The sequence below is a fragment of the Balaenoptera musculus genome, chromosome 16 (assembly GCF_009873245.2).
Source record: "Balaenoptera musculus isolate JJ_BM4_2016_0621 chromosome 16, mBalMus1.pri.v3, whole genome shotgun sequence".
Lineage (NCBI taxonomy): Eukaryota > Metazoa > Chordata > Mammalia > Artiodactyla > Balaenopteridae > Balaenoptera > Balaenoptera musculus.
In genome coordinates this window covers 83,298,526-83,321,561 of record NC_045800.1, presented here as the reverse complement: position 1 = coordinate 83,321,561, position 23,036 = coordinate 83,298,526, and the positions used below count along the sequence as shown (strand labels likewise).

The 23,036-nt window shown below is 45.4% G+C and overlaps 2 protein-coding genes across 4 annotated transcripts in view; one reads left to right on the top strand and one right to left on the bottom strand.

Annotated features, from left to right (window-relative positions):
• Positions 1 to 1,435: 1,435 nt before the first annotated feature.
• On the bottom strand, positions 1,436 to 22,675 carry C16H1orf131 (chromosome 16 C1orf131 homolog). 2 transcript variants are annotated; one of them, XM_036827967.1, is made up of 7 exons: positions 22,474 to 22,675; positions 20,186 to 20,529; positions 5,671 to 5,727; positions 4,607 to 4,702; positions 4,398 to 4,484; positions 3,781 to 3,833; positions 1,439 to 2,737 (listed from the first exon to the last, which is right to left on the bottom strand). In XM_036827967.1, exons 1-7 carry the CDS (start codon positions 22,559 to 22,561, stop codon positions 2,599 to 2,601), a joined length of 864 nt encoding a protein of 287 aa, XP_036683862.1. In that variant the 5' UTR covers positions 22,562 to 22,675; the 3' UTR covers positions 1,439 to 2,598. The 2 variants fall into 2 exon arrangements, with proteins under 2 accessions (XP_036683863.1, XP_036683862.1); XM_036827968.1 differs by lacking the exon at positions 4,607 to 4,702 and having other exon boundaries at positions 1,436 to 2,737.
• Positions 22,120 to 23,036, top strand: part of GNPAT (glyceronephosphate O-acyltransferase) — a 31,790-nt gene continuing 30,873 nt past the window's right edge. The window contains exon 1 of one of the 2 annotated variants that reach the window (XM_036827966.1): positions 22,120 to 22,191. Coding sequence is in view for 1 of the 2 variants with exons in the window: in XM_036827965.1 (XP_036683860.1) it covers positions 22,849 to 22,926 (78 nt within the window). In the remaining variant the exon portion in view is untranslated. Of the gene's footprint in view, positions 22,192 to 22,669; positions 22,927 to 23,036 lie in introns of those variants that run through there. The other variant, XM_036827965.1, reaches the window with a different exon arrangement.

The window sequence follows — 23,036 nt, the reverse complement described above, 5'->3', positions numbered from 1 at the left end:
CCCCTCCGCCCTCGCCCAGCACCTGCTTCAGACCCTCATCTCCTGCAGGCGGGCGGGGAGGACCTGAGCCTCAGCTCCCCGGGCCCTTCGCAGTCCAGGGTTCCGGCACTTGTCTGTTCACCACCGACACTGGGGACAGGGAGTACTAGAGATGCCTGGGTGACCACCTGGGCGCAGACTGACTCCTCCCTGGCCCCTGGGTGCCGGCAGCCCCACCTGCTCTCGCTGGTCAGGCCCAATCACCCCTGCGAGGTGGTGTCTCTTCTCGCGCAGGCAACAGCCTCAGTTCAGGGGGACACAGCTGTGCTCTCTGCTTCCCTCTTTGCAAAGTAGGGGCTCTAGGTCCACAAGGCCAAGGGTTCTGGGGACGGGAACCTCGAGTTCCCTAAGCGGGCCACCGGGAGCAAGGGCAGGCGGGAGTGTCGCGTGGCACCAGGACCGATCCACGCGATGTGTCCACGACCGGGGAGGCACTCTGCAAAGGGGGGAGGGCGGTGAGTATGGAAGAGACCGCGACGAAGCTCTTACCCAGCGCACCCAGGCCAGGGCTCCTCCCTCTGTGGCTGCAGCCAGACGCCCCTTGTCTTCCACGAAGAACCTTTTCCGTTGTCACTTCTCTCCGCTTCTATCCTGGCTGAAGGAGCCTCATCAAGAGGGAGATAAAAGAACAGTCTTATGCGTCATCATCAGTCCTTACCGTGCAGGTTGCTTGTAGCCTCTAGACCTCTGGGTGGTTCCAGAGCACCCAGTGGTCACAAAACTGCTCTGTAAATATTTAAAAGGTGAAACAAAAACGAGATAAGCAATTTATACTAGGAATTTGCATGCTTTTCCAGAATTGACTAGCCTGGGGCTCTGGTCCAGAGTGGGGCCAAGTGCTCAGTTATCTGAGCCACTGAAGCTCGTGGGAGGTGGGGTGAGGTGGAGCCGCTAGGTTTCCCGGCTCCTTGCAGATAAAGGGAGTTAAACGGGTCCGGTGTCCACTCCAGTAGGTTATTTCCAGCTCCTGAGATTTTTCCTAGGGTTTTTGCCATATTTGGGATCTTCTACACCTTCTTAAAAAGTCCCTCTTAAAAACTGCCAAAATATACACCCTAACGAATACTGCCTTTCAAAATGAACCTGAAAAGTAAAACAATTACAGTGTTTTAATTTAATAAAACATTTCCAATTTTGCTTCAATTCAAAGCATATTTTGAACAATGGCAATGCCTTCAGAGTCAATGTATGAGTCACTTAAGAAAGTCAGCCAGCAGTGAGAAGTACCCCTCTGTTTTCACCAAAACTTTATTATTTGTTAGGCTTGGATCTGAATTTTTTGGCAATGAAAAACAAAACAAAACAAAATTGAAGACCTTTTTTTTTTAAAGTTCCACAAGCTTTGAGAAGTTCCAGACACTTTCAACATGGGCAATATTATTTAAAAATATATGTATGATTACCCCAGGTGATGACTTAGAAGGAGATAACATTTGCTTAACTCATCTGTTGTGTTATTTAATAGTCATGGTCATTTTTACCACAAAAGTTGTATTTTATTTATACACATTCTTACAAAGTAGATTTTATACACTTTGGCTGAAAATCGAAAATGCTTTTCCCACAAAACTGACAAATGATCACATTCTTAGTTCTTTCATGATATAGTAACATTAAATCATTTTTAGAAAATTAAAAAACAATTTTAAGCTAATTATTAGCATCTACAAATCCATAAAATTATGAAATATCTACAAGCAAATGCACAGAACACCAGTGAAAGTGAAACTCGAGTGAACCCTGATGGAGAATATTAAAACATCCTTCTCAATAGTTTTGAAACAGGAGGGAAGGGGGCAGGGCACAACCTCTGAAAGAATGACACAGCCGGAGGACACGACGTAAACTGATTAGAACCAAATGGGTCCAAGATGGCGGACGAGTCGACTTCCACTAGACCTTGAGCCCCAGTATACACTCACAGTAACACATCAGCAAGCTAAATGACACACCCACAGGTGCCAGGACAGTTCCAAGAGCGACCACAAGGGTCAAAAAGAGGGCAGCGGCCCAATTCCTGGAAATCCCCGCCCCTTCCCCAAAACAGCTGGAATACTCCTCCCACTCCTTAGCCTGTGAAATTACCCACCCCTGTAAGAACGGACAACCCCAAACCCTGGTGCCACTTCTGCCTTCTGAGATGGCCTGCACTCTGTCTGTGGAGTGTATTTCTCTCTAAATAAACCTATCACTTTGTCTCTCGCTGAATTCTTTCTGTGATGAGACATCCAGAACCTGAGCTTCATTAAGTCCTAAGACCAGGTGTGTGATCTCAGTTAAAAGACCATGGGTTCAAGTCCCAATCTGAGTGAGTTACACGGTTTCAGTTTTACTTCAGATTCACATCACAGTTGGCCCAACACGGTTATCACCAAAAAGAAAAAAAAATCAGACACTTCAGCAGATAGAAATTTTATTATTTCAATTTGATTTTGTTCCCTAAAATAAAAGAGCAGTCTATGAAATATGAAATAAATAAGAATAATCTGGAAGTCTTGTAGGGGTCCAGTTTCAGTACATTGGCACTTTCCCACTTCTCTCTTTATTTTATAAAGTACTTCATTTAGCCACTCTGGAAGAATTTATTTTTTTGATATCAACTTGGCTCAGAATCAGTGTCCCATTTTTGAATTTTCCAACCTGTCCAATCCGTCTACTTGACAAAATACTGGGAGCCGATTTCTTCTTTTTGGATTTCCTACATTTAAAGTGAGAGGAAGGTACTATAATTAAGCTTATACAAAAGGATTTCAGCACCACCAACCAGGCCACCGAGGTCTGGCCCTGCAACCTCCCGGCCCCTCCCATGCAAGGCCCCCGCCCCACTGCAGCACCACTAGCTTCCTGCATCCCTGAACATGCCAACTGCCTCCTGCCCCAGGGCCTTTGCACTGGTTTCTTCCACGTTGAATATTCTGCTACCAGATCTGTCTGGATCTTCCCCACTCAGTTCTCGACTCAGATGTGGCCTCCTTAGAACGACACACCAGCCCACCCTCAGTGACGTTCTCTCACGATGCACTGTTTCAACCTCCTCACGAAACCTGCCAGGACCTGACATGCCCTTACTTATCTGTTTAGATGTTTTGGTGTGTTTCCCTCCCTAAAATGTAAGCTCCTCCAGGGCGGGGACCCTCAGTGTGATCATGGCTGTAAGCCCAACACCTAGACACCTATGTGCCCAGCGCACAGTGGGCCCTTGACAGACCATACTACCAGAACAGATGACCACCTTCCAGCATGCGCAAGCTCACTAGGGCTCCAAGAAAAAGCTCAAGACAAAAGTAGATTTTGAAACAGTAATTTGAGGAGAGAGAAAAAGGTACTTGAACAAAAGCTAAGAAACAAGCAGAAAGGCACAAAATCAATACTCCATTACTCAAACCACGGTGCTCTCCCTCATGTGGTCATGGAAGTGCAGGCAGCACAGGCTCTCTTAGGAGGGGACAGAGGTCTTGCTGGAAACGTCAATCTCAGCTTTTCCACTAGTCACTGCGCATGTCTGGTCTTTGAAAATGGGAGACTGGAGAAGGTTCCTAGTTCAATTCTGAGGGAGTTGTCTGATCTTGGACAATTTACTGAATCCTGTCTCCCCCCTCAAGGGCTTGATTTAGGTTCAGGAGAGACAGTGCAGCACTGTAACAGGCTAGAAACACCACATCAATTCAAGGTACTATGTTCAGAACTAACCAATAGGTTTATCCAAATCATTCCACCCGAGTACCTGATGGTATCACTCACCTGTCTTCCTGTCCTTTCCTCTTTTTTTTCTTGAAAATATCTGTGTCCTGGGCCTGATTTCACAATTAAAGAAAACATATGTATCAGTAATGGATAATGGAGATTCAAAAAAAGGCAAGAGGTTTGTGACCAAAAGCCAGAGATACCATTTATTTTTAATATTTTTTTCAAGTAGGCATGTTAATTATACAAAGTTTCATCCTAAAACCCTTTCAAGATTGTGAAAGGCCATTCAGAGAAAACGGACAGTAGAAATGTCAAATCTTCCATTTTAGGCGAAAGGGAGGGAGTGTAACATCTATTCCCCTTGTGGTTTTTCAGAAGCCCGTGTGTTCTATACAATGTAAAAGGCAAAAAAAAAAAATGACTGCATATAGGGAAAAGGTCAAAGTAGCTCACAGTACCTGAACAGGAGTTTGCTATCTCAAAGCAAACCTTTCAGGTAAATAAGTCAGATTACGTGGCTGGTATCACCAAATGTAGCTGACTTGAACAGAGGGGAAGAACATTCACCTAACTCTAGATTTGTTGCTGTCTAGACTGCTTTCCAAGCAGCGGGGTCCAGCAAATTGCAACCACCTTTCTGTTCCAGTTTAAGAAAAGGCTATCACACCTACCGTTCTCTTTTCTTTTTCCTTTGCTGACTTTTTTTCTTTGATTTGCTCCTGCAAAACCTTGTAATTCACATAACTATTTTTGGGAGGCTGAAATGAGAAAGGACACTCAGCATCATTTTTGACTTTGCCTTTGCCCCCGCCCTGCCTTGCCCGGGCCGCCCCCCTTTGCTGTACCCCGTCTGGGGGTGGGAGGCAGAAGCAGCCCTCACCTTAGCGCCCAGCATAATGGCGCGTCCCTGCTCCAGGACTCTCTCCTTTCCTTTTCCATAACCTGTGATCCCAAACCGGTGCACTTCCAAACGAGCCTGCAGACACAAAGCACAGTCAGGCCCAAGTGCCTTCCAGAAACTCCACAGAGGAAACACAGCCCTAGGAGTGCTGCCTGCCAGACGCGATGGGCTACACGCCCAGCACTTTTATGGAGGACCTGCAGGGGCTACAGCTCGCAAGAGTGCTGTCACGGTGTGGTTTAAGCAGCTTTGTGGAGTCTCTCACAAAGGTCCATAACCTCCCCACGCCATTCTCCCACATTGAATGTGGGCAGTCGAAGCAAAGACTTATCTCCACACAAATGAGTGACAAAACGAGGGTGACCCGCAGAGCTCTGCCGTACTTTAGGATGTGCCCTAAAACAAGCTACTATCCATAAAGGCAACAACTAAAAGTACCTTCCCAAACACATCTACTCACACGTGGAAACCCTTTATCACAGCAGCTTCAAACACAGGTCCATGTTCTTTCTTTAAAAACATATTGTAGAAGAGAAAAAGTCACCAATACCCACTCTTGGCAGCTGAATTACTTCCTTTTTTCTCACACATTTTTTAAAATTTTTTTTTAATTATTTATTTATTTATGTATTATTTTGGCTGCGCCAGGTCTTAGTTGAGGCACATGGGACCTTCGCTGCAGCACGTGGACTCTTAGTTGCAGCATACACGGGGGATCTAGTTCCCCGACCAGGGCTCGAACCCGGGCCCCCTGCATTGGGAGGGTGGAGTCTTAACCACTGCACCACCAGGGAAGCCTCTCTCGCACATTTTTTAAACCTAGTTACAACCACAGGACACACACATCCCTGCTTCTCCTACTTACCAGTGTATCGCTGACACTGTAGTCACAAAACCGACATGTTTTAAACGACTGCACACTGTTCAATCAAGTAAATGTAGTGTGATCTGCTTCACCATTTCCCCAACCATTGGACAACATGTAAACATATTCATTTTTGGTATTACAAAGCTGAAAAAATTAATAATTTCAAAGCACATACCTTTTCTAAGTTAAACTCTTGTATATCCACATCTTTCTCGAGGATACTAGTTTTGGTCTGAAAAGGAAAAGAAAACATTCTTTATTAAGGTCATCTGTTCCTTATAGTATCCACCACACCAAGAGCACACTCATGTTTTTAAAAGCCTTGAAACTGGCCCAGATGCCTAAATAACAAACAATAATACATGCTTGTTGCACAGAAGCCTAATTAACAGCTAATGGAAGAAAAATGGAGAAAATAAATTTAAGGTTTCAAAGTTTAAGAAAAGACTGACGAGAAACTAAGAAAAAAGAAAAGAGAGTAAGAGAGAGACCAATGGCTGTATCTCACACACCAAATGTGGGAAACTCTGTATGGTGGGGGGTTTAGAAAAGGATAACTGAGCAGAATTTTAGAGGGTAAAAAGGTCATATTTAAATAATTCTCGGGAATTCCCTGGCGGTCCAGTGGTTAGCACTTGGCGCTTTCACTGCCATGGCCCAGGGTTCAATCCCTGGTCGCAGAACTAAGATCCCACAAGCTGCGAGGGGAAGGAAGGGAGGGAGGGAGGGAGGGAGGGAGGGAGAGAGAGAGAAAGAATTCCCTTTTCTTCCCTCCTATCCAGCCACTGGAATAATGGCTCTCTTAAACTCTCTTGAGTCGAAAATTTCTTTCAGGAACATCAGATTTCTAGAAATGATGGAGACTGGGTTTATAATTCCCCACAGAAAATAATGATACTGGAAATGCCATCAAAATATGTGACTCTTTACATCAATATATCCCCTGGCTGTGGTTACCAATCCATAGAATTGACCAGAAGTTTGAGACTTCAAGGAAACTATTGTCAAATCTGGCCAAGGACAGCTGTCTCTACTCAACCTCAGGCCATCCCAGCCGTGCAGCATCTAGAAAAGCAGTCCTGGCCTCCGGCTCAGCAGGGCAGAGTCTGTGCGGAGAGCAACGGACAGGGGAATGGCTTGTTAAAACCCTTCTGCTTGTAACCTGCCTTCACTGATGAAGCTCGCTTTAGTTATTTTTTTCTTTCCTTTCCCCTCTTTTTAACTGCATACCTACCCAACTTCTCGTAGCCCAGGTGTTTTGCAGGAATTTGGAGTCAGCTCCTGCCCCGTGCGAGCTGGCTAAGGCTGGCCGGGTCATCAGCCCTAAAGCTGCGCCTGCGCGGGTGTCCGAGGAAGGGCCTTCTGAGGTCAGGGGCCAGGAAGCTCCAATCGTGCTGAGCACCTCATTGTGAACACAGACGCCTGTAACCCAGATACGCCTGCGCAGAACACTGATTACCTCACCTCTTCCCCTTCCTCCCATCACCCTTCCCCACGCCTAAGACCACCGTGCTCATCCCGTAAAGACCCCAGCCCCCTCGCTGTTGGGAGGCGATCTCAGACTTGTTCTCCCATCTCCTCACTTGGCTGCCTCGTGAATAAACTGTAAACCTCGGCATCTCGGCATCTGGCTTGCTGCACGTCGGGCAAATGGACCTGGTTCGGTAACAGATCCTTCTTTATAATAAAAGCAAACATTTGGAAAAAAATTCTTGCCTAATTATCATGATGCTGAGTCTATTAGCATGACCCCCACCACTACCTTAACTTTAATTTCTACTTTTAGCTTTAAAACCACTTTAGTACATTATTCACAATGCAGCACCTGCATTTAGAAATAATCAGTGGTCTCCCCCGTTTTCTTTCCCCTACCCTCACTGTGGGAGGGGGCACTACTGCCCACAGGCAATACCGGGTCCTCCTCCACTCCTAGGCTCACAGGAGAACTGGGCTCTGCTGCCAACCTGAAGTTAGGCACGGCTACATCATTTGTTTTGGCCAAAGTGTGAGCAGAGGGAAGCGTGCCCCTTCCACATGAAACCTCTAAGAGCCTTCATCGGGGCTGCCCTGGTGGCGCAGTGGTTAAGAATCTGCCTGCCAGTGCAGGGGACACGGGTTCGAGCCCTGGTCCGGGAAGATCCCACATGCCGCGGAGCAACGAAGCCCGGGCGCCACAGCTACTGAGCCTGTGCTCTAGAGCCCGCGAGCCACAACTACTGAGCCCGCGAGCCACAACTACTGAAGCCTGCGCACCTAGAGCACATGCTCCACAACAAGAGAAGCCACCGCCATGAGAAGCCCGCGCACCACAACAAAGAGTAGCCCCTACTCACTGCAACTAGAGAAAGCCCGCACGCAGCAACGAAGACCCAACACAGCCAAAAAACAAAAAAGTAAAAAAGTAATAAAAAAATTTAAAAAGGCTTCATCACCTCCCCTTCTCCACCAAATGGTGGAGCCCCTATCACCCTGGGTCCCTAGATTAGGATGGTGTGAATCACAGCCGTCTGCCCTGACAATCCTGATGAACATGTAACACGAGAACAAGATTAACTTCTGCCTTTAAACCACTGAGACGTAGGGACTACTTGTTATGGAACCCTGTCTCCCCTCTCTTGACTGATAAAGCCTCACTGTCCCACACACGGGAGAGAGAAACGTTTGGAGATTGTGAGAACCTGTCTGTTAGGTAGTGAAGAAGCAAGCAAGCTATAAGAAGCAGACTCAGACTGAGTACCAGACTCAGGGAACTTTCTCATGGGCTGACTTGCTGACCAAAAGTATTTTCTCCTGCACTGGTAAGATTTTTCTTCTATTAGTTACACTGTCCAAACTTTGTCCAATTAGAGAAGAGTTGGGTAAATAAACACTCTCTTTTTAATTATGCCAGCAGTTCTGGGAATATTGAGAAATTTTTTCATATCTTCTTGAGCGTAAATTATTTCAACTAGATTACTTTCTTCTTAATACCTATCTGACACTGGATGTACTAAAGAGTAGAGGACATGGTACAGCTAAAGGGTGATGGACTTCAGGGCAGCCCTGGGATACTGCAGAGATTATGAGGGCAGTAAGAACCTGGGGCAGGGACTTCCCTGACAGTCCAGCGGTTAACACTCCATGCTTCCAATGCAGAGGGCGCAGGCTGGATCCCTGGTCGAGGAACTAAGATCCCATGTGCCATGCGGCGTGGCCAAAAATAAATAAATAAATAATAAAAAATAAAATAAACATTAAAAAAAAAAAAGAACCTGGGGCAATAACTTGACAGAATGTCTTTATGTCTAGTGAAGCTTCTGGTGCGGTACACTTGTGTTCCTCAAGAGACAGCCTAACTAACCTACATTCCCTCTCGCTTGTGTAGGAGTTGGGCACACAGCTTTTAAGCCCGAAAGCCTGGGGTCTGAACCTGAGCTCTAGCACTTATTTCACATCCACAATCCTTTATCTGGAATTCTGAGACAATTCAGATGGTAATGCTGTGAATATACTGAATACTGTCCAAGACAGCATCCCGTAATTAAGCATATTCACGTTTCTGCAGCAATTCACGCCCAGTGGAACCAACAGAAATAACTCTTAAGCCTCACTTCAGTTCAGGTTGGGTTTTACTGCCAAATAAATTTGCGTCAAACTTAAAAACACAACCTAACTTGTGGTTTCCAAAGCTCTGGGGTTTTGGAACTGCAGATATGGGATGGTGGGGTACCTGCTTAAATGCAGGCAAATAGTTCAACCTCTCTAGGCATCAACCTCTTCTGGGAAATGAAGACAGGTCACGCTGTGAAGACCTAATGAGATACTGAACTAGTTAATGAACGTAAATAATCACGGTTAGTACACAGTAAGCACTCAGGAAATACTGGTAAATCTTTGCTCAGCAATTCCTTACACGTTCAGAAGCAGTGTATGTGTACCTCAGTCCAGGCCACAGGATCCAGGCGTCGCTTCTGACCTACAGTACACTGTTCTATTATTTCTACTGTATCTTTCTTGTCTCTTTTCTGTGGAGGCCATAAGGTTCATGAGATGGACCAGTGTTAGAGGTGGAAAAATCACATTGATCAGACACACCTCTGAAGGCCAGACAATACTTGAATCATTTTAAGCTACACTTGACCCTTTCATTTCTTAAGAGCATAGGAATTTTCTTCCTTATAGGCAGCCTTGCACTCATTAAAGAGTGAGTTCATCCACTCAATCCTCAAATCACAAGTCCAGGCCACCCTGTTTTGAACCTGGACCCCTGCAGTAAACTCCTCACTCGGTCCCCTCATGCCTCTGGCTACTGCTCACCTATAATCCATTTACCACGCAGGGGCCAGAGCCATCTTTTTAAAATATAAATCAGATCACTTCGTGCCCTTGCTTAAATTCTTTGGTGGCTTTCCATGTGCTTTAAACTAACTCCAAAGGCTCTATGTCTCCGGGCCTGGTGCGGGCCGGCCTCAGCCTGTCTCTCCAACAGCCCACACCTTCCCCCCTCCGTCCCCCTCCCCTTCGTCTTCCAGCAGCTCCTGGAACCCAGCAGGCCTCTCTACAGCTCAGAGCATTTACAAGGCAGCTTCCCTCCGCCTGCATTACTCTGCTCCCTCCTTTCCCAGCACCCTGCAACAGAGCATCAGCCTAAAGTCACCTCCTCGGACACCTCTGACCACTGGCTTTAAAGGAAGTTCTCCCTGTTACTCTCAGGACCCTGTATCTTTCCTTCAGAGGGTTTATAGCTCTTTTTAAGTATTTTTTTTTAATAAATTTATTTATTTATTTATTTATTTTTGGCTGCGTTGGGTCTTCGTTGCTGCTGACGGGCTCTCTCTAGTTGCGGTGAGTGGGGGCTACTCTTCGTTGCGGTGTGCGGGCTTCTCATTGCGGTGGCTTCTCTTGTTGCAGAGCATGGGCTCTAGGTGCGTGGGCTCAGTAGTTGTGGCACACGGGCTTAGCTGCTCTGCAGCATGTGGGATCTTCCCGGACCAGGGCTCGAACCCATGTGCCCTGCATTGGCGTACGGATTCTCAACCACTGTGCCACCAGGGAAGTCCTTAAGTATATTATTGGTATTAATTTATCCTGGGTTTGCCTAACCCACCAGTAAACCATATACTCCATGAGAGCAGAGGACTGTACCTTGTTTACTGTGGGATCTCCTGGGCCTGGCAGAGTAGGCACCCAATTATTTGTGGAATAAATGAATGAATAAGATTTCTGGGCAGACTACATCTATAGAACTTTACAAATGGGACATGATCAGGAAGTTCATTTATGGGTCAGCTATCTGGAATGGGTAAAATATTAAACAAATGTTGACCAAGTTCCCAGATAAGTCCATTAAAAGGGGTTCTGGTCACCAACTCTGATGTAGGGGGGAGAGTTTCCCACACATGGGAGCAACGGTCCCACACAGCCAGGTGTTCTACAGTTCAGTGCTATTCTGACACTATCTACCAGAGACGGCACAGGTTCCGCAGGTGAAGGGGCTCAGTCCTACAATACCGTCCCCACTTCAGAGACCAAATGCAAGCCCAGGTTGTTACCTGTAGTACTTCTGACAGACTGCCTACAGACTGGAAGTTCTCATGACCCCCTCCTTGGGTTCAACTAATTTGCTAGAGCGGATCATAGAACTCAAGAAACCCGTTTACTTCCTAGATCACCAGCTTATTCTAAAAGGAGTTAACTCAGGGACAGCCAGATGGAGGAGATGCAGAGGGCAAGCCTCATGGGAAGGGGCGAGGAACTTCCACACCCTCTCCAGGCTCCACTCTCCCAACCTGGAAGCTCTCCAAACCAAACCCCGTCCTTCTGGGGTTTCAGAGGTTTCATCACACAGGCATAATTGAGTAAATCATTGGCCACTGGCAACTGATTTAACCTCTAGCCCCTTTGCCCTCCCCAGAAGTCAGGGCATAGGTTCTCTAATCACAAGGTTGGTTCTCCTGGCAACCAGTCCCCATTCAAGGACGCTTTCCAAGTCACTTCACTAACACAACAAAAGACACCTTTACTGCTCTCATCTCTTAAGAAATTCCAAGGGTTTTAGGAGCTCTGTGCTAGAAACAGGGACAAATATTTAATATTTCTTATTATAAATCATCATATCACACCCATGAAAATCTGTTTCAATACACAATGTAGTTTAATCATTATTTATTGCACAAGCCTAAATTCTGGGAAAAGAAGGTCATTTACTTGCCAGTACCTCTTGTGTTCTCAAGAATACTTCAGACAACAGAGGGCAACAGGAACTCACATGGAGACTCGACTAGTGGGGGGAGCCACATAAATGGAAAAATAAAAGGAAAACAGAAATAAAAAGAAAACTTCAAAGATGGCCAGCTGATTGCACAACTGTCAATGGAGGCTATCATTATCTGATCACGTATTTTTGCAGACCCCATGTCTGTCTGCACTGTCCTGCAGTGACTTGTAAGTCTTCAGAGAGCAGGGGCCACATGTACATGCTCCCATGTTGCACAAACTCTTAGCATAGCACTATGTGTCTTAATTACTCCAATGGTCTATCCTTTGCCTGGCATGCCCTATACCCAGGATATGCCACAAAAACTAACTCTATATTAATTTGCAGTTATTTATATGTTGCAATGTCAACATTCTGAAGTCTTTTTATGGGCGTATGTGTTTTTACTGTGTTCACATATACTGTCTCCTTAGCCACACACATTCACATGTTCAGAAGATAAACTTTAAAAAGGAGAAAAGGGTCAAGATGGTGGACTAGGAGGACGCGGAGTTTGCGTCTCCGCACAACTAGGGCACCTACCAGGCCCCGGTGGGGGACCACGGACACCTAAGGGGACAGGAGGAACCCCCAGCGAGTGGGTAGGACGTGGGGCACGCGGGGAAGTGAAGGAGGAGAAGTGGAGGCAGGACGGGGAGGGGCGGCTGGGGGAGGGGAAGGGATCCCACGCCCAGAGAGGGAAAGGGGAGGGACCGTTGGGAGGGCAGAGGGTCAGAAGGGCGTGTGGCCAGCGTTTCCCGTGCCCACTTGGGCCCCGGGGAGCCTGCTGAGATCCCGGGCCTGATCCTCTGCCCACCAAGGCCCCCTCCAGCCGCGCGGGTCCTGGGGGCGGGGTGGGGAAAGGGGGAGCAGAAGTAAAGGTCGGACCTCTGGGACCGGCACCCCTGAGGGGCGGCTGGGGGAGGGGAGGAGTTCTCATACCTTCTCCCCTCCTCCCCTCCACGGAGCCCACCCACGGTTAGGGGTTCAGCGGCGACAGGGGAGACCCTCAGGGGAGAGGAAGCACGGAAGGGAGCACGGCCAGTGCTCTCCCTGCCCACTCGGGCGCCAGGGAGCCTGTTGCGCTCCGGGGCCTAATCCCCCACCCTCCGAGGCTCCCTCAGCAGCGCAGAGCCCAAGCCCCGCCCCTGCCCCCCACCCGGGGCCCCGCCTCTACACCCACTCCAAGACCCCCTCCAGCTATGCTGGGCCTAAGCCCACCCACACACCCTCACCGAGGGCCCAACCTCCAAACCCCGGAACTGCACACTCCAGAGGCCCCCTCGGGCCACGCTGCCTCTCCCCCAGCATCGCGCAGGTGCGAAGCCGAGGCCCTGCCCCACCCTAAACCCCTCCCCGGCCTAAGCGCTGCCCCCGACAGCCAAGGCCCTTCCCGGCCTTTCTTTTTTTCCTCTTTGTTTTTTCTTTTTTCTCTTGCGGTTCTGTTTTACCTTGTTGTAGCTGTTTCAATTCTACTTTTATTTTTCCTAATGTATTTTTTATCTTTCTAATTTTATTTTATTTTTTATTCTTTGTTATTGTACCGCTCCGTTTTTTTTCTTTTCTTTTGCCGTGCCACACAGTTTGCAGGATCTTGGTTCCCAGGCTAGGGGTCAGGCCTGAGTTCCTGTGGTGGGAGGGCCGAGCCCAAACCGCTGGACTAACAGAAAACCTCAGACGCCAGGGAATATTAACTGGAGTGAAGCCTCCCGGAGACGGAGGTCCTCATCTCGGCTCCAAGACCCAGCTCTACCCAACTACCTGCAAACTCCAGTGCTGGACGCCTCAGGCCAAACAACCAGTAAGACGGGAACACAGCCCCACCCATCAATAAAAATGAGACAACAAAAAATATGTTACAGATGAAGGCGCAAGTAAAAACCTACAAAACCAAATAAATGAAGAGGAAATAGGCAACCTACCTGAAAAACAATACAGAGTAATGACAGTAAAGATGATCCAAAATCTCAGAAACAGAATGGAGAAAATACAAGAAACGTTTAACAAGAACCCAGAAGAACTAAAGAGCAAACAAACAGTGATGAACAACAAAATAACTGAAATTAAAAATACTCTAGAAGGAATCAATAGCAGAATAACTGAGTCAGAAGAACAGTTAAGTGAGCTGGAAGATAAAATGGTGGAAATAACTGCCATGGAGCAGAACAAAGAAAAAAGAATGAAAAGAATTGAGGACAGTGTCGGAGACCTCTGGGACAACATTAAACACACCAACATTCGAATTATAGGGGTACCAGAAGAAGAAGAGAAAGAGAAAGGGTCTGAGAAAATATTTGAAGAGATTATAGTCAAAAACTTCCCTAACATGGGAAACGAAATAGTCACCCAAGTCCAGGAAGCACAGAGAGTTGCATACAGGATAAACCCTAGGAGAAACACACCAAGACACACATTAAGCAAACGAACAAAAATTAAATTCAAAGAAAAAATATTAAAGCAGCAAGGAAAAGCAACAAATAACATACAAGGGAATCCCCATAAGGTTATCAGCTGATTTCACAGCAGAAACTCTGCAGGCCAGAAGGGAGTGGCAGGATATATTTACGGTGATGAAAGGGAAAAACCTACAACCAAGATTACTCTACCCAGCAAGGATCTCATTCAGATTCCACGGAGAACTCAAAAGCTTTACAAATGAGCAAAAGCTATGAGAATTCAACACCAAACCAGCTTTACAACAAATGCTAAAGGGACTTCTCTAAGCAGGAAACACAAGAGAAGAAAAAGACCCACAAAAACAAACCCAAATCAGTTAAGAAAATGGTAATAGGAACATACATATCGATAATCACCTTGAATGTAAATGGATTAAATGCTCCAACCAAAAGACACAGACTGGCTGAATGGATACAAAAACAAGACCCACATATATGCTGTCTACAAGAGACCCACTTCAGACCTAGGGACACATACAGACTGAAAGTGAGGGGATGGAAAAAGATATTCCATGCAAATGGAAATCACAAGAAAGCTGCAGTAGCAATACTCATATCAGATAAAATAGACTTTAAAATAAAGACTGTTGCAAGAGATAAGGAAGGACACTACATAATGATCAAGGGATCAATACAAGAAGAAAACATAACAATTATATATATTTATGCACCGAACATAGGAGCACTTCAATACATAAGGCAAATGCTGACAGCCATAATAGGGGAAATCAACAGTAACAAAGTAATAGTGAGGGGACTTTAACACCCCACTTACACCAATAGACAGATCATCCAGACAGAAAATAAATAAGGAAACACAAGCTTTAAGTGACACAATAGACCAGATAGACTTAATTGACACTTATAGGATATTCCACCCAAAAGCCGAAGAATACACTTTCTTCTCAAGTGCACACCGAACGTTCTCCAGAATAGATCACATCTTGGGTCACAAATCAAGCCTTGGAAAATTTAAGAAAATTGAAATCGTACCAACCATCTTTTCCGACGAACTCTATGAGATTAGAAATCAGTTACAGGAAAAAAACTGTAAAAAACACAAACACATGGAAGCTAAACAGTGCGCTGCTAAATAACCAAGAGATCACAGAAGAAATCAAAGGAGAAATTAAAAAATACCTAGAAACAAATGACAACGAAAACACGACGATCCAAAACCTATGGGAGGCAGCAAAAGCAGTTCTAAGAGGGAAGCTTCTAGCAATTCAAGCTCACCTCAAGAAACAGGAAAAATCTCAAATAAACAATCTAACCTTACATCTAAAGCAACTAGAAAAAAAAGAACAAAGAAAACCCACAGTTAGTAGAAGGAAAGAAATCATAAAGATCAGAGCAGAAATAAATGAAACAGAAACGAAGAAAACAATAGCAAAGATCAATAAAACTAAAAGTTGGTTCTTTAAGAAGATAAACAAAATTGATAAGCCTTTAGCCAGACTCATCAAGAAAAAAAAGGGAGAGGACTCAAATCAATAAAATTAGAAATGAAAAAGGAGAGATTACAACTGACACCACAGAAATACAAAGGATCATAAGAGACTACTACAAGCAACTCTATGCCAATAAAATGGACAACCTGGAAGAAATGGACAAATTCTTGGAAGGTACAACTTTCCAAGACTGAACCAGGAATAATTAGAAAATATAAACAGACCAATGAACAGGTAATGAAATTGAAACTGTAATTAAAAATCTTCCAACAAACACAAGTCAGGACCAGATGGTCTCACAGGTGAATTCTATCAAACATTTAGAGAAGCGTTAACACCTGTCCTTCTCAATCTCTTCCAAAAAATTGCAGAGGGAGGAACATTCCCAAACTCGTTCTACAAGGCCACCATCACCCTGATACCAAAACCAGGCAAAGATACCACAAAAAAGAAAATTACAGACCAATATCACTGATGAACATAGATGCAAAAATCCTCAACAAAGTACTAGCAAACAGAATCCAACAACACATTAAAAGGATCATACACCATGATCAAGTGGGATTTATCCCAGGGACGCAAGGATTCTTCAATATACGCAAATCAATCAATGTGATACACCATATTAAGAAACTGAAGAATAGAAACCATATGATCATCTCCATAGATGCAAAAAAAGCTTTTGAAAAAATTCAACACCCATTTATGATAAAAACTCTCCAGAAAATGGGCACAGAGGGAACCTACCTCAACATAATAAAGGCCATATATGACAAACCCACAGCAAACATCACTCTCAATGGTGAAAAACTGAAAGCATTTCCTCTAAGATCAGGAACAAGACAAGGATGTCCACTCTCGCCACTATTATTCAAGATGGTATTGGAAGTCCTAGCCATGGCAATCAGAGAAGAAAAAGAAATAAAAGGAATCCAAATTGGAAAAGAAGAAGTAAAACTGTCACTGTTTGCAGATGACATGATACTATACATAGAGAATCCTAAAGATGCCACCAAAAAACTACTAGAACTAATCAATGAATCTCGTAAGGTTGCAGGATACAAAATTAATGTACAGAAATCTCTTGCATTCCTATACAGTAACAACGAAATATGAGAAAGAGAAATTAAGGAAACAATCCCATTTATCATCACAACAAAAAGAATGAAATACCTAGGAATAAACTTACCTAAGGAGGCAAAAGACCTGTACTCAGAAAACTATAAAACAATGATGAAAGAAATAAAAGATGACACAAATAGATGGAGAGATATACCATGCCCCTGGATTGGAAGAATTGAGACTGTGAAAATGACTATACTACCCAAAGCAGTCTACAGGTTCAATGCAATCCCTATCAAATTACCAATGGCATTTTTCACAGAATTAGAACAAAAAGTTATACAATTTGTGTGGCAACACAAAAGACCCCGAACAGCCAAAGCAATCTTGAGAAAGAAAAACAGAGCTGGAGGAATCAAGCTCCCCAACTTCAGACTATACTACAAAGCTACAGTAATCAAGACAGTATGGTACTGGCACAAAAACAGAAATATAGATCAATGGTACAGGACAGAAGGCCCAGAGATAAACCCACACACCTATGGTCACCTAATCTATGACAAAGGAATATATAATGGAGACAAGACAGCCTCTTCAATAAATGGTGCTGGGAAAACTGGACAGCTACATGTAAAAGAATGAAATTAGAACACTCCCTAACACCATACACAAAAATAAACTCAAAATGGATTAGAGACCTAAATGTAAGACTGGACACTATAAAACTCTTAGAGGAAAACATAGGAAAAACACTCTTTGATATAAATCACAGCAAGATCTTTTATGACCCACCTCCTAGAGTACTGAAAATAAAAACAAAAATAAGCAAATGGGACCTAATTAAACTTAAAAGCTTTTGCACAGCAAAGGAAACCATAAACAAGATGAAAAGACAACCCAAGGAATGGGAGAAAATATTTGCAAATGAAGCAACAGACAAAGGATTAATCTCCAAAATATACAAACAGCTCATGCAGCTCAATATCAAAAAAACAAAGAACCCAATGAAAAAATGGGCGGAAGACCTAAATAGACATTTCAGCAAAGAAGACATACAGATGGTCAAGAGGCACATGAAAAGATGCTCAACATCCCTAATTATTAGAGAAATGCAAATCAAAACTACAATAAGGTATCACCTCACACCGGTCAGAATGACCATCATCAAAAAATCTACAAGCAACAAATGCTGGAGAGGGTGTGGAGAAAAGAGAACCCTCTAAAAAAAAAAAAAAAAAAAAAGAGAACCCTCTTGCACTGTTGGGAATGTAAATTGATACAGCCACTGTGGAGAACAGTATGGAGGTTCCTTAAGAAACTAAACATAGAACTAGCATATGACCTAGCAATCCCACTACTGAGAAAACCGTAATTCAAAAAGACACAGGTACCCCCATGTTCACTGCAGCACTATTTACAATAGCCAGGACATGGAAACAACCTAAATGTCCATCGACAGATGAATGGATAAAGAAGATGTGGCACATGTATACAATGGAATATTACTCAGCCATAAAAAGAAATGAAATTGGGTCATTTGTAGAGATGTGGATGGACCTAGTGTCTGTCATACAGAGTGAAGTAAGTCAGAAAGAGAAAAATAAATATCGTATATTAATGCATATATGTGGAATCTAGAAAAATGGTACAGATGAACCTATTTGCAGGGCAGGAATAGAAAGGGAGATGTAGAGAATGGACGTGTGGACATATGGGGGGAAGGAGAGGGTGGGAAGAACTGGGAGATTAGGTTTGACATAAATACACTACCATGTGTAAAATAGCTAGCTAGTGGGAACCTGCTGTAATGCACTGGGAGCTCAGACCAGTGCTCTGTGATGGCCTAGTGGGATGGGATGGCGGGCGGGAGGAGGTCCAAGAGGCAGGGGATGTGTGTATGGGTATGGCTGTTTCACTTGGCTGTGCAGCAGAAACTAACACAACATTGTAAAGCAATTATACTCCAGTTAAAAAAAAAAAAAAGAAAGAAAGAAAAGGGGAGAACCACCAAGGAAGCTAAAAATTTCATCAAGTTGAGGAAGTCCAAAATGTAAAACGAGCTGAGGTTCCTGAGAAAAGCCAACTACAAGGAAAAGGGATTCTTTGGAGCAGAAAGAAGAAGAATAACAGCCTGCTACACATGTTCCATTATTAGGAGACAGGGAGATACAGACTCATTCAATGCCAACTTTTTTGTCCTTTCTATTAGAAAGAAAACTCTCTATTCCAGAAGATGAACACGAGTGAGTGTAAGAAGAAACTGAAGACCGAGACCTTTGAGGAAACAAGGGAGGGTGCCTAGATGCTTTATGTCAGTTAAATTCTCCAAACACGTAATTGTATTGCACAATAGTGCTTTCCAACCTTCTTCACATCGTGGCACACAGAGAAAATACTAATATACGTCTGGCTCACTGCGGTACACTGTGGTAATACCAGTCTTTTTGGAAGCTCCCTGGCTGGCCGGCTTGGAGGCTCTGGCTGCAAGGGCCAAAGGAGTCCATTTCTTGGTCTGCCTGTAACAGTTCCCATTGCCCCAGTATTTGGATACTATAAGAATTGGAAAGCTGACCTAGAATCCTAAAATAAAGGTAGATATGGTTACAGAATGCATTAATAATCTTTGAGGAAGAGATGCTGGTGAGCTTGACATAAAGTACTACCTAAATTCTAGAAAAGATGTGGTAAACACCAGTCACTAGCACGTGTTCACATGTTCATCAAGAATACGCAAGCCTAACTGTCTTTGTAGTGGGTTGAATCGTGGTCTCCAAAAAGATATGTCCATGCACTAATCCCCGGGAATCTGAGAATGTGACCTGATTTGGAAAAAGCATCTTTGGAGTGTAATTAAGTTAAGGATCTCACAATAAGATCCATCCTAGATTTAGGGTGGCCCTAAATCCAATGACGGGTGTCCTTCTAAGAGAAAGGCAGGAGATTTGAGACTCAGACACTAGGAAGAAGTCCATGTGAAGACAGAGGAAGAGCCCAGAGCTCTGCAGCCGCCAGAAGCTGGAAGCAGCAAGGAAGGACCCTCTCCCTGCAGAGGGAGCGTGGCCCAGCTAACAACATGATTTGGACTTCTGGCCTCCAGAAATGTGAAAGAATACATTTCTGTACATCAGCCCCAGGAAACTAAGACAATCCTCTTTCTTTTTATGACAGACAAAAGTGTACAGGACATGGGGAAAGTAACAGAAATGTAATGTCTGGATTTTTGCAATGAATTGGACAAAAACTTGTGAAAAAAGTTTGGATAAGCACCCATGCCTCTCTCATAGACTGAATTCTGAGTCAGCCTGAGATTGCTGTTCAGCAAAGTCACACTGCTTTCCATCAGAATGCAAGGTCCTTGAAAGAAAGCAGTTTTTGCCTTTTGTTCAATGCCTTTGGAACAAAAAGCAGTTTTTGCCTTTTGTTCCCAGGGCCCAGAACGGTGGCAGGACAACATCGGTGTTTTCACCACATAAGCCAGTTCATTACCTTTGTGTTCTCGTCTTGATCGGGCTTCCGTTTTCTTTTTCTACTTCTGCTGTGAAATTCCACCACTTCTACTGGTTCCCTGTCACTCCTCGGGGGAGAGGGGGCTACCGCAGCACTAGAGACAACAGGTCCTGAAGGGAAACCACCAGGGGTCACGGCAGGAACACCCTGCAGCTCCTCCTGGAGTTCCTGGAAGAAGCCGGAAGCACTCTTCCTCTGGCCTCTGACAAGAGATCCAGGTTGGAGAGCTGGCTCTGCTACCAAGGCCGCTGGGGTCCCCATCTCTCTTTTCTTCTCTCTTTTCTTTCTGATCCTTTTCTGCTCTGCTTCATCTTCCGTCTCTCCTGTTTGTTCAAACACAAAAGGAAAAATCAATATTTTATGTTTTAGCTATCACCAGTACCAAATCATGCGAATGCACGTGTACGTGTGTCACAGCTACAAACACGCAGAAGTACACACAAAGACAAAAACTATTTTTCTTCCAAGAGGGTCGTATTTGCACAATTTATAGAATCCAAAGTGCACAGTCATCTTTCCCCAGGTAACTATATTTACGTCTTTGACTCTTACTAGCACAATTACTTTAGTCCTCACCTTGGTCCTGACTTTAAGTGTCATCATCGCAATACCCCAGAAACTGGTAATCCCCGTTGGCTCACACTTCGTAGTGAAAATGTTAGTACATCTGCCACTGCAGCCGGTGTTTCTTTTTAACACTTTCTAGGGTTACAGGTGGGGACCGTGGTCTTCCTATTTCCTTTCGCGGTTATGAATTAAGATGAACCTAAGACAACTGGCTTAATTTGAATGCCTTTATTTTCAACTAAATCTCCATACCTCCCCTCTGTTTCAGCTGTTCAAACTCCGACCAGTCACCTGAAGGTTCTGATGAGAACTCTAGGCCTAACGATTCATCGACAGTATGAATATCACAGAGCTCTCCAAACATCAGCTATTTATGTTTGCTTCTATTTTCTCAGTCTTTGATTCAGTAAATACGTATTAAGAGTCAACTAACCTTTGGCATTAGGCATATACAAATGAGTAGATACAGCCCATGCCTTCAGAGCTCCAAGCATAATTTCCAGGCTGTGTTAACACGAACTATATTTAGGATTTTGCAGAATAGTCCTTTCCTCTAGGACTTCTCAAGGTCAGAGGCTAAGTCTTCTCTGTCTTCCAACATTCCCAAGGGCACAGAGATGCTCTGTCCACAGTTCAAGTCGATAACAAGTGCAGGGGTTGGAGCCAGAGAGTGTAGGGCTTGGAACCCAAGCTCTGCAAATTACTAACTGGGTGAACTTCAAGTTTTTTAACCTTTAGTGCTTGTTTCTACAATAATGGGATTTGTCTTGTAATAATGGTATTAATGACAACATCTATTTCATAGGATCGTTGTGAAAATTAAACGAGTATATACCTGTAAAGCATGGAGTGTATGGTAAATTCTCAATACGATTTTAGCTATTATTATTATTTTTTTTTTAGCTATTATTTTTACTGTGTAATGAGCTTAGAATTTTGAGCAATGGCTCCAAAATAAAATAGCAACATCACGCTACAAATTTAAGAAATACGTTTGGCCTTTAAAGGCACTAATGCCTAACGATTACCTTTGGTGCATGAACAAAGGATGTCACCTTCCCTGGGGCAAGTTCTTCAGAGTGCATGCAACGGTCTCCCTACTGAAGTGCCAGGAGTTGCCAATCTTTAACGGTAAGCTCTTTTATCTTCCTCTTCCCCAGTCAAGTTAAAGGAAGGAGAGCATAAGTCAGCCAACTTAGGGATGACAGGTCATGAAAAGCTTCCTGTGAAACCGCCCTCCGAAGTCCTTGGCAGGGGACACACTGAAGGATGAGATCCCCACGTGACAAGGTGGCACCAATGCCCGAGGGTCAGGCGGGTCTGGGGGGTGCGTGGGGAAAGGGGGCTTCCCGGCGGAAAGCGATTCGGGAACAAGGGGTGCTATTTCGAGAGCCCGAGGTCCTGCGAACACCTCCCCGGTAAGTCTGAAAGCCTTGGTGCTTCCGACACGCAAGCCGGTCCCCACCGAGGGACGAGCTGGGAGGTTTAATTCATAAAAAACGCTCAACAGACTCCGGTCACGGGGGAGGGGGGGAGGGTGATCTCCGACGGAAGCGAGTGGGGGACCCACTGTCAGAACCGGGTCGGACGAGCCGAGAGGTGCTCGACGTTCAAGAACCTTTAGCCTGAAAGCGGAGGCCGGCCCAGTTCCGGGCTGCTCAAGTCCGCTCTCCACGTGGGCTCCGAAGGCCCGTACTCACCAAAGTCGTAGAGGTTCTGGAGCACAACGTCCAGAAGGGCCTGAGAACCGGGAGGTGCGGAGGCGGCTAACCCGGGCTCCTGCGCCATCGTGGGGCCCGGCCGGGCGTGGCGGGACAGCGCGGAACGCGCGGGACTCCGTCCGCGCGGCGCCCGCTTCCGGGTTCCGATGTGCTGCGCACGCGCGCGCTGCAGGTCCCCGCGCGGCTTCCGTCCTGGTTAAGATGGCGGCGCCCGGGGTCCTCCGGAGGGGCCGTAGAGGGTGCTGCCGCCCTAGGCGAGGTCGGGCCGCCCCGTGCGGAAGAACCGCCCCCAGCAGCACCCCAACCACCGCTTAGCTAAGAATCCCAGGCCACGCCCGGGACAGCGGCCGCAGCATGGATTCTTCCAGGTCGTCCAGCTCTTGCTTCTCCGTCGGCTCCACCAGTCCCGGCGCTGTCGTGCTCCTCTACTCGGTATGCGCCCGGGGGAGCGAGGCCGGGGCGGGGCCGCGGGAGAGGACCTCCTTCTCCTGGTCCCGGGTTCCTCCGGGCTGCGACCCAGGGCCCAGAAGAGTGGGTCCGAG

Bases quoted from the DNA above. Each gene is read 5' to 3' on its own strand.
- C16H1orf131 (XM_036827967.1), bottom strand. From the start codon at position 22,561: ATGGCGCAGGAGCCCGGGTTAGCCGCCTCCGCACCTCCCGGTTCTCAG. The intron at 4,485-4,606 runs GTGAGGGCTGCT...TTCTCATTTCAG, and splicing joins CCATTATGCTGGGCGCTAAG to CCTCCCAAAAATAGTTATGT. The intron at 3,834-4,397 runs GTAGGTGTGATA...TTGTGAAATCAG, and splicing joins AGGAAAAAGAAAAGAGAACG to GCCCAGGACACAGATATTTT.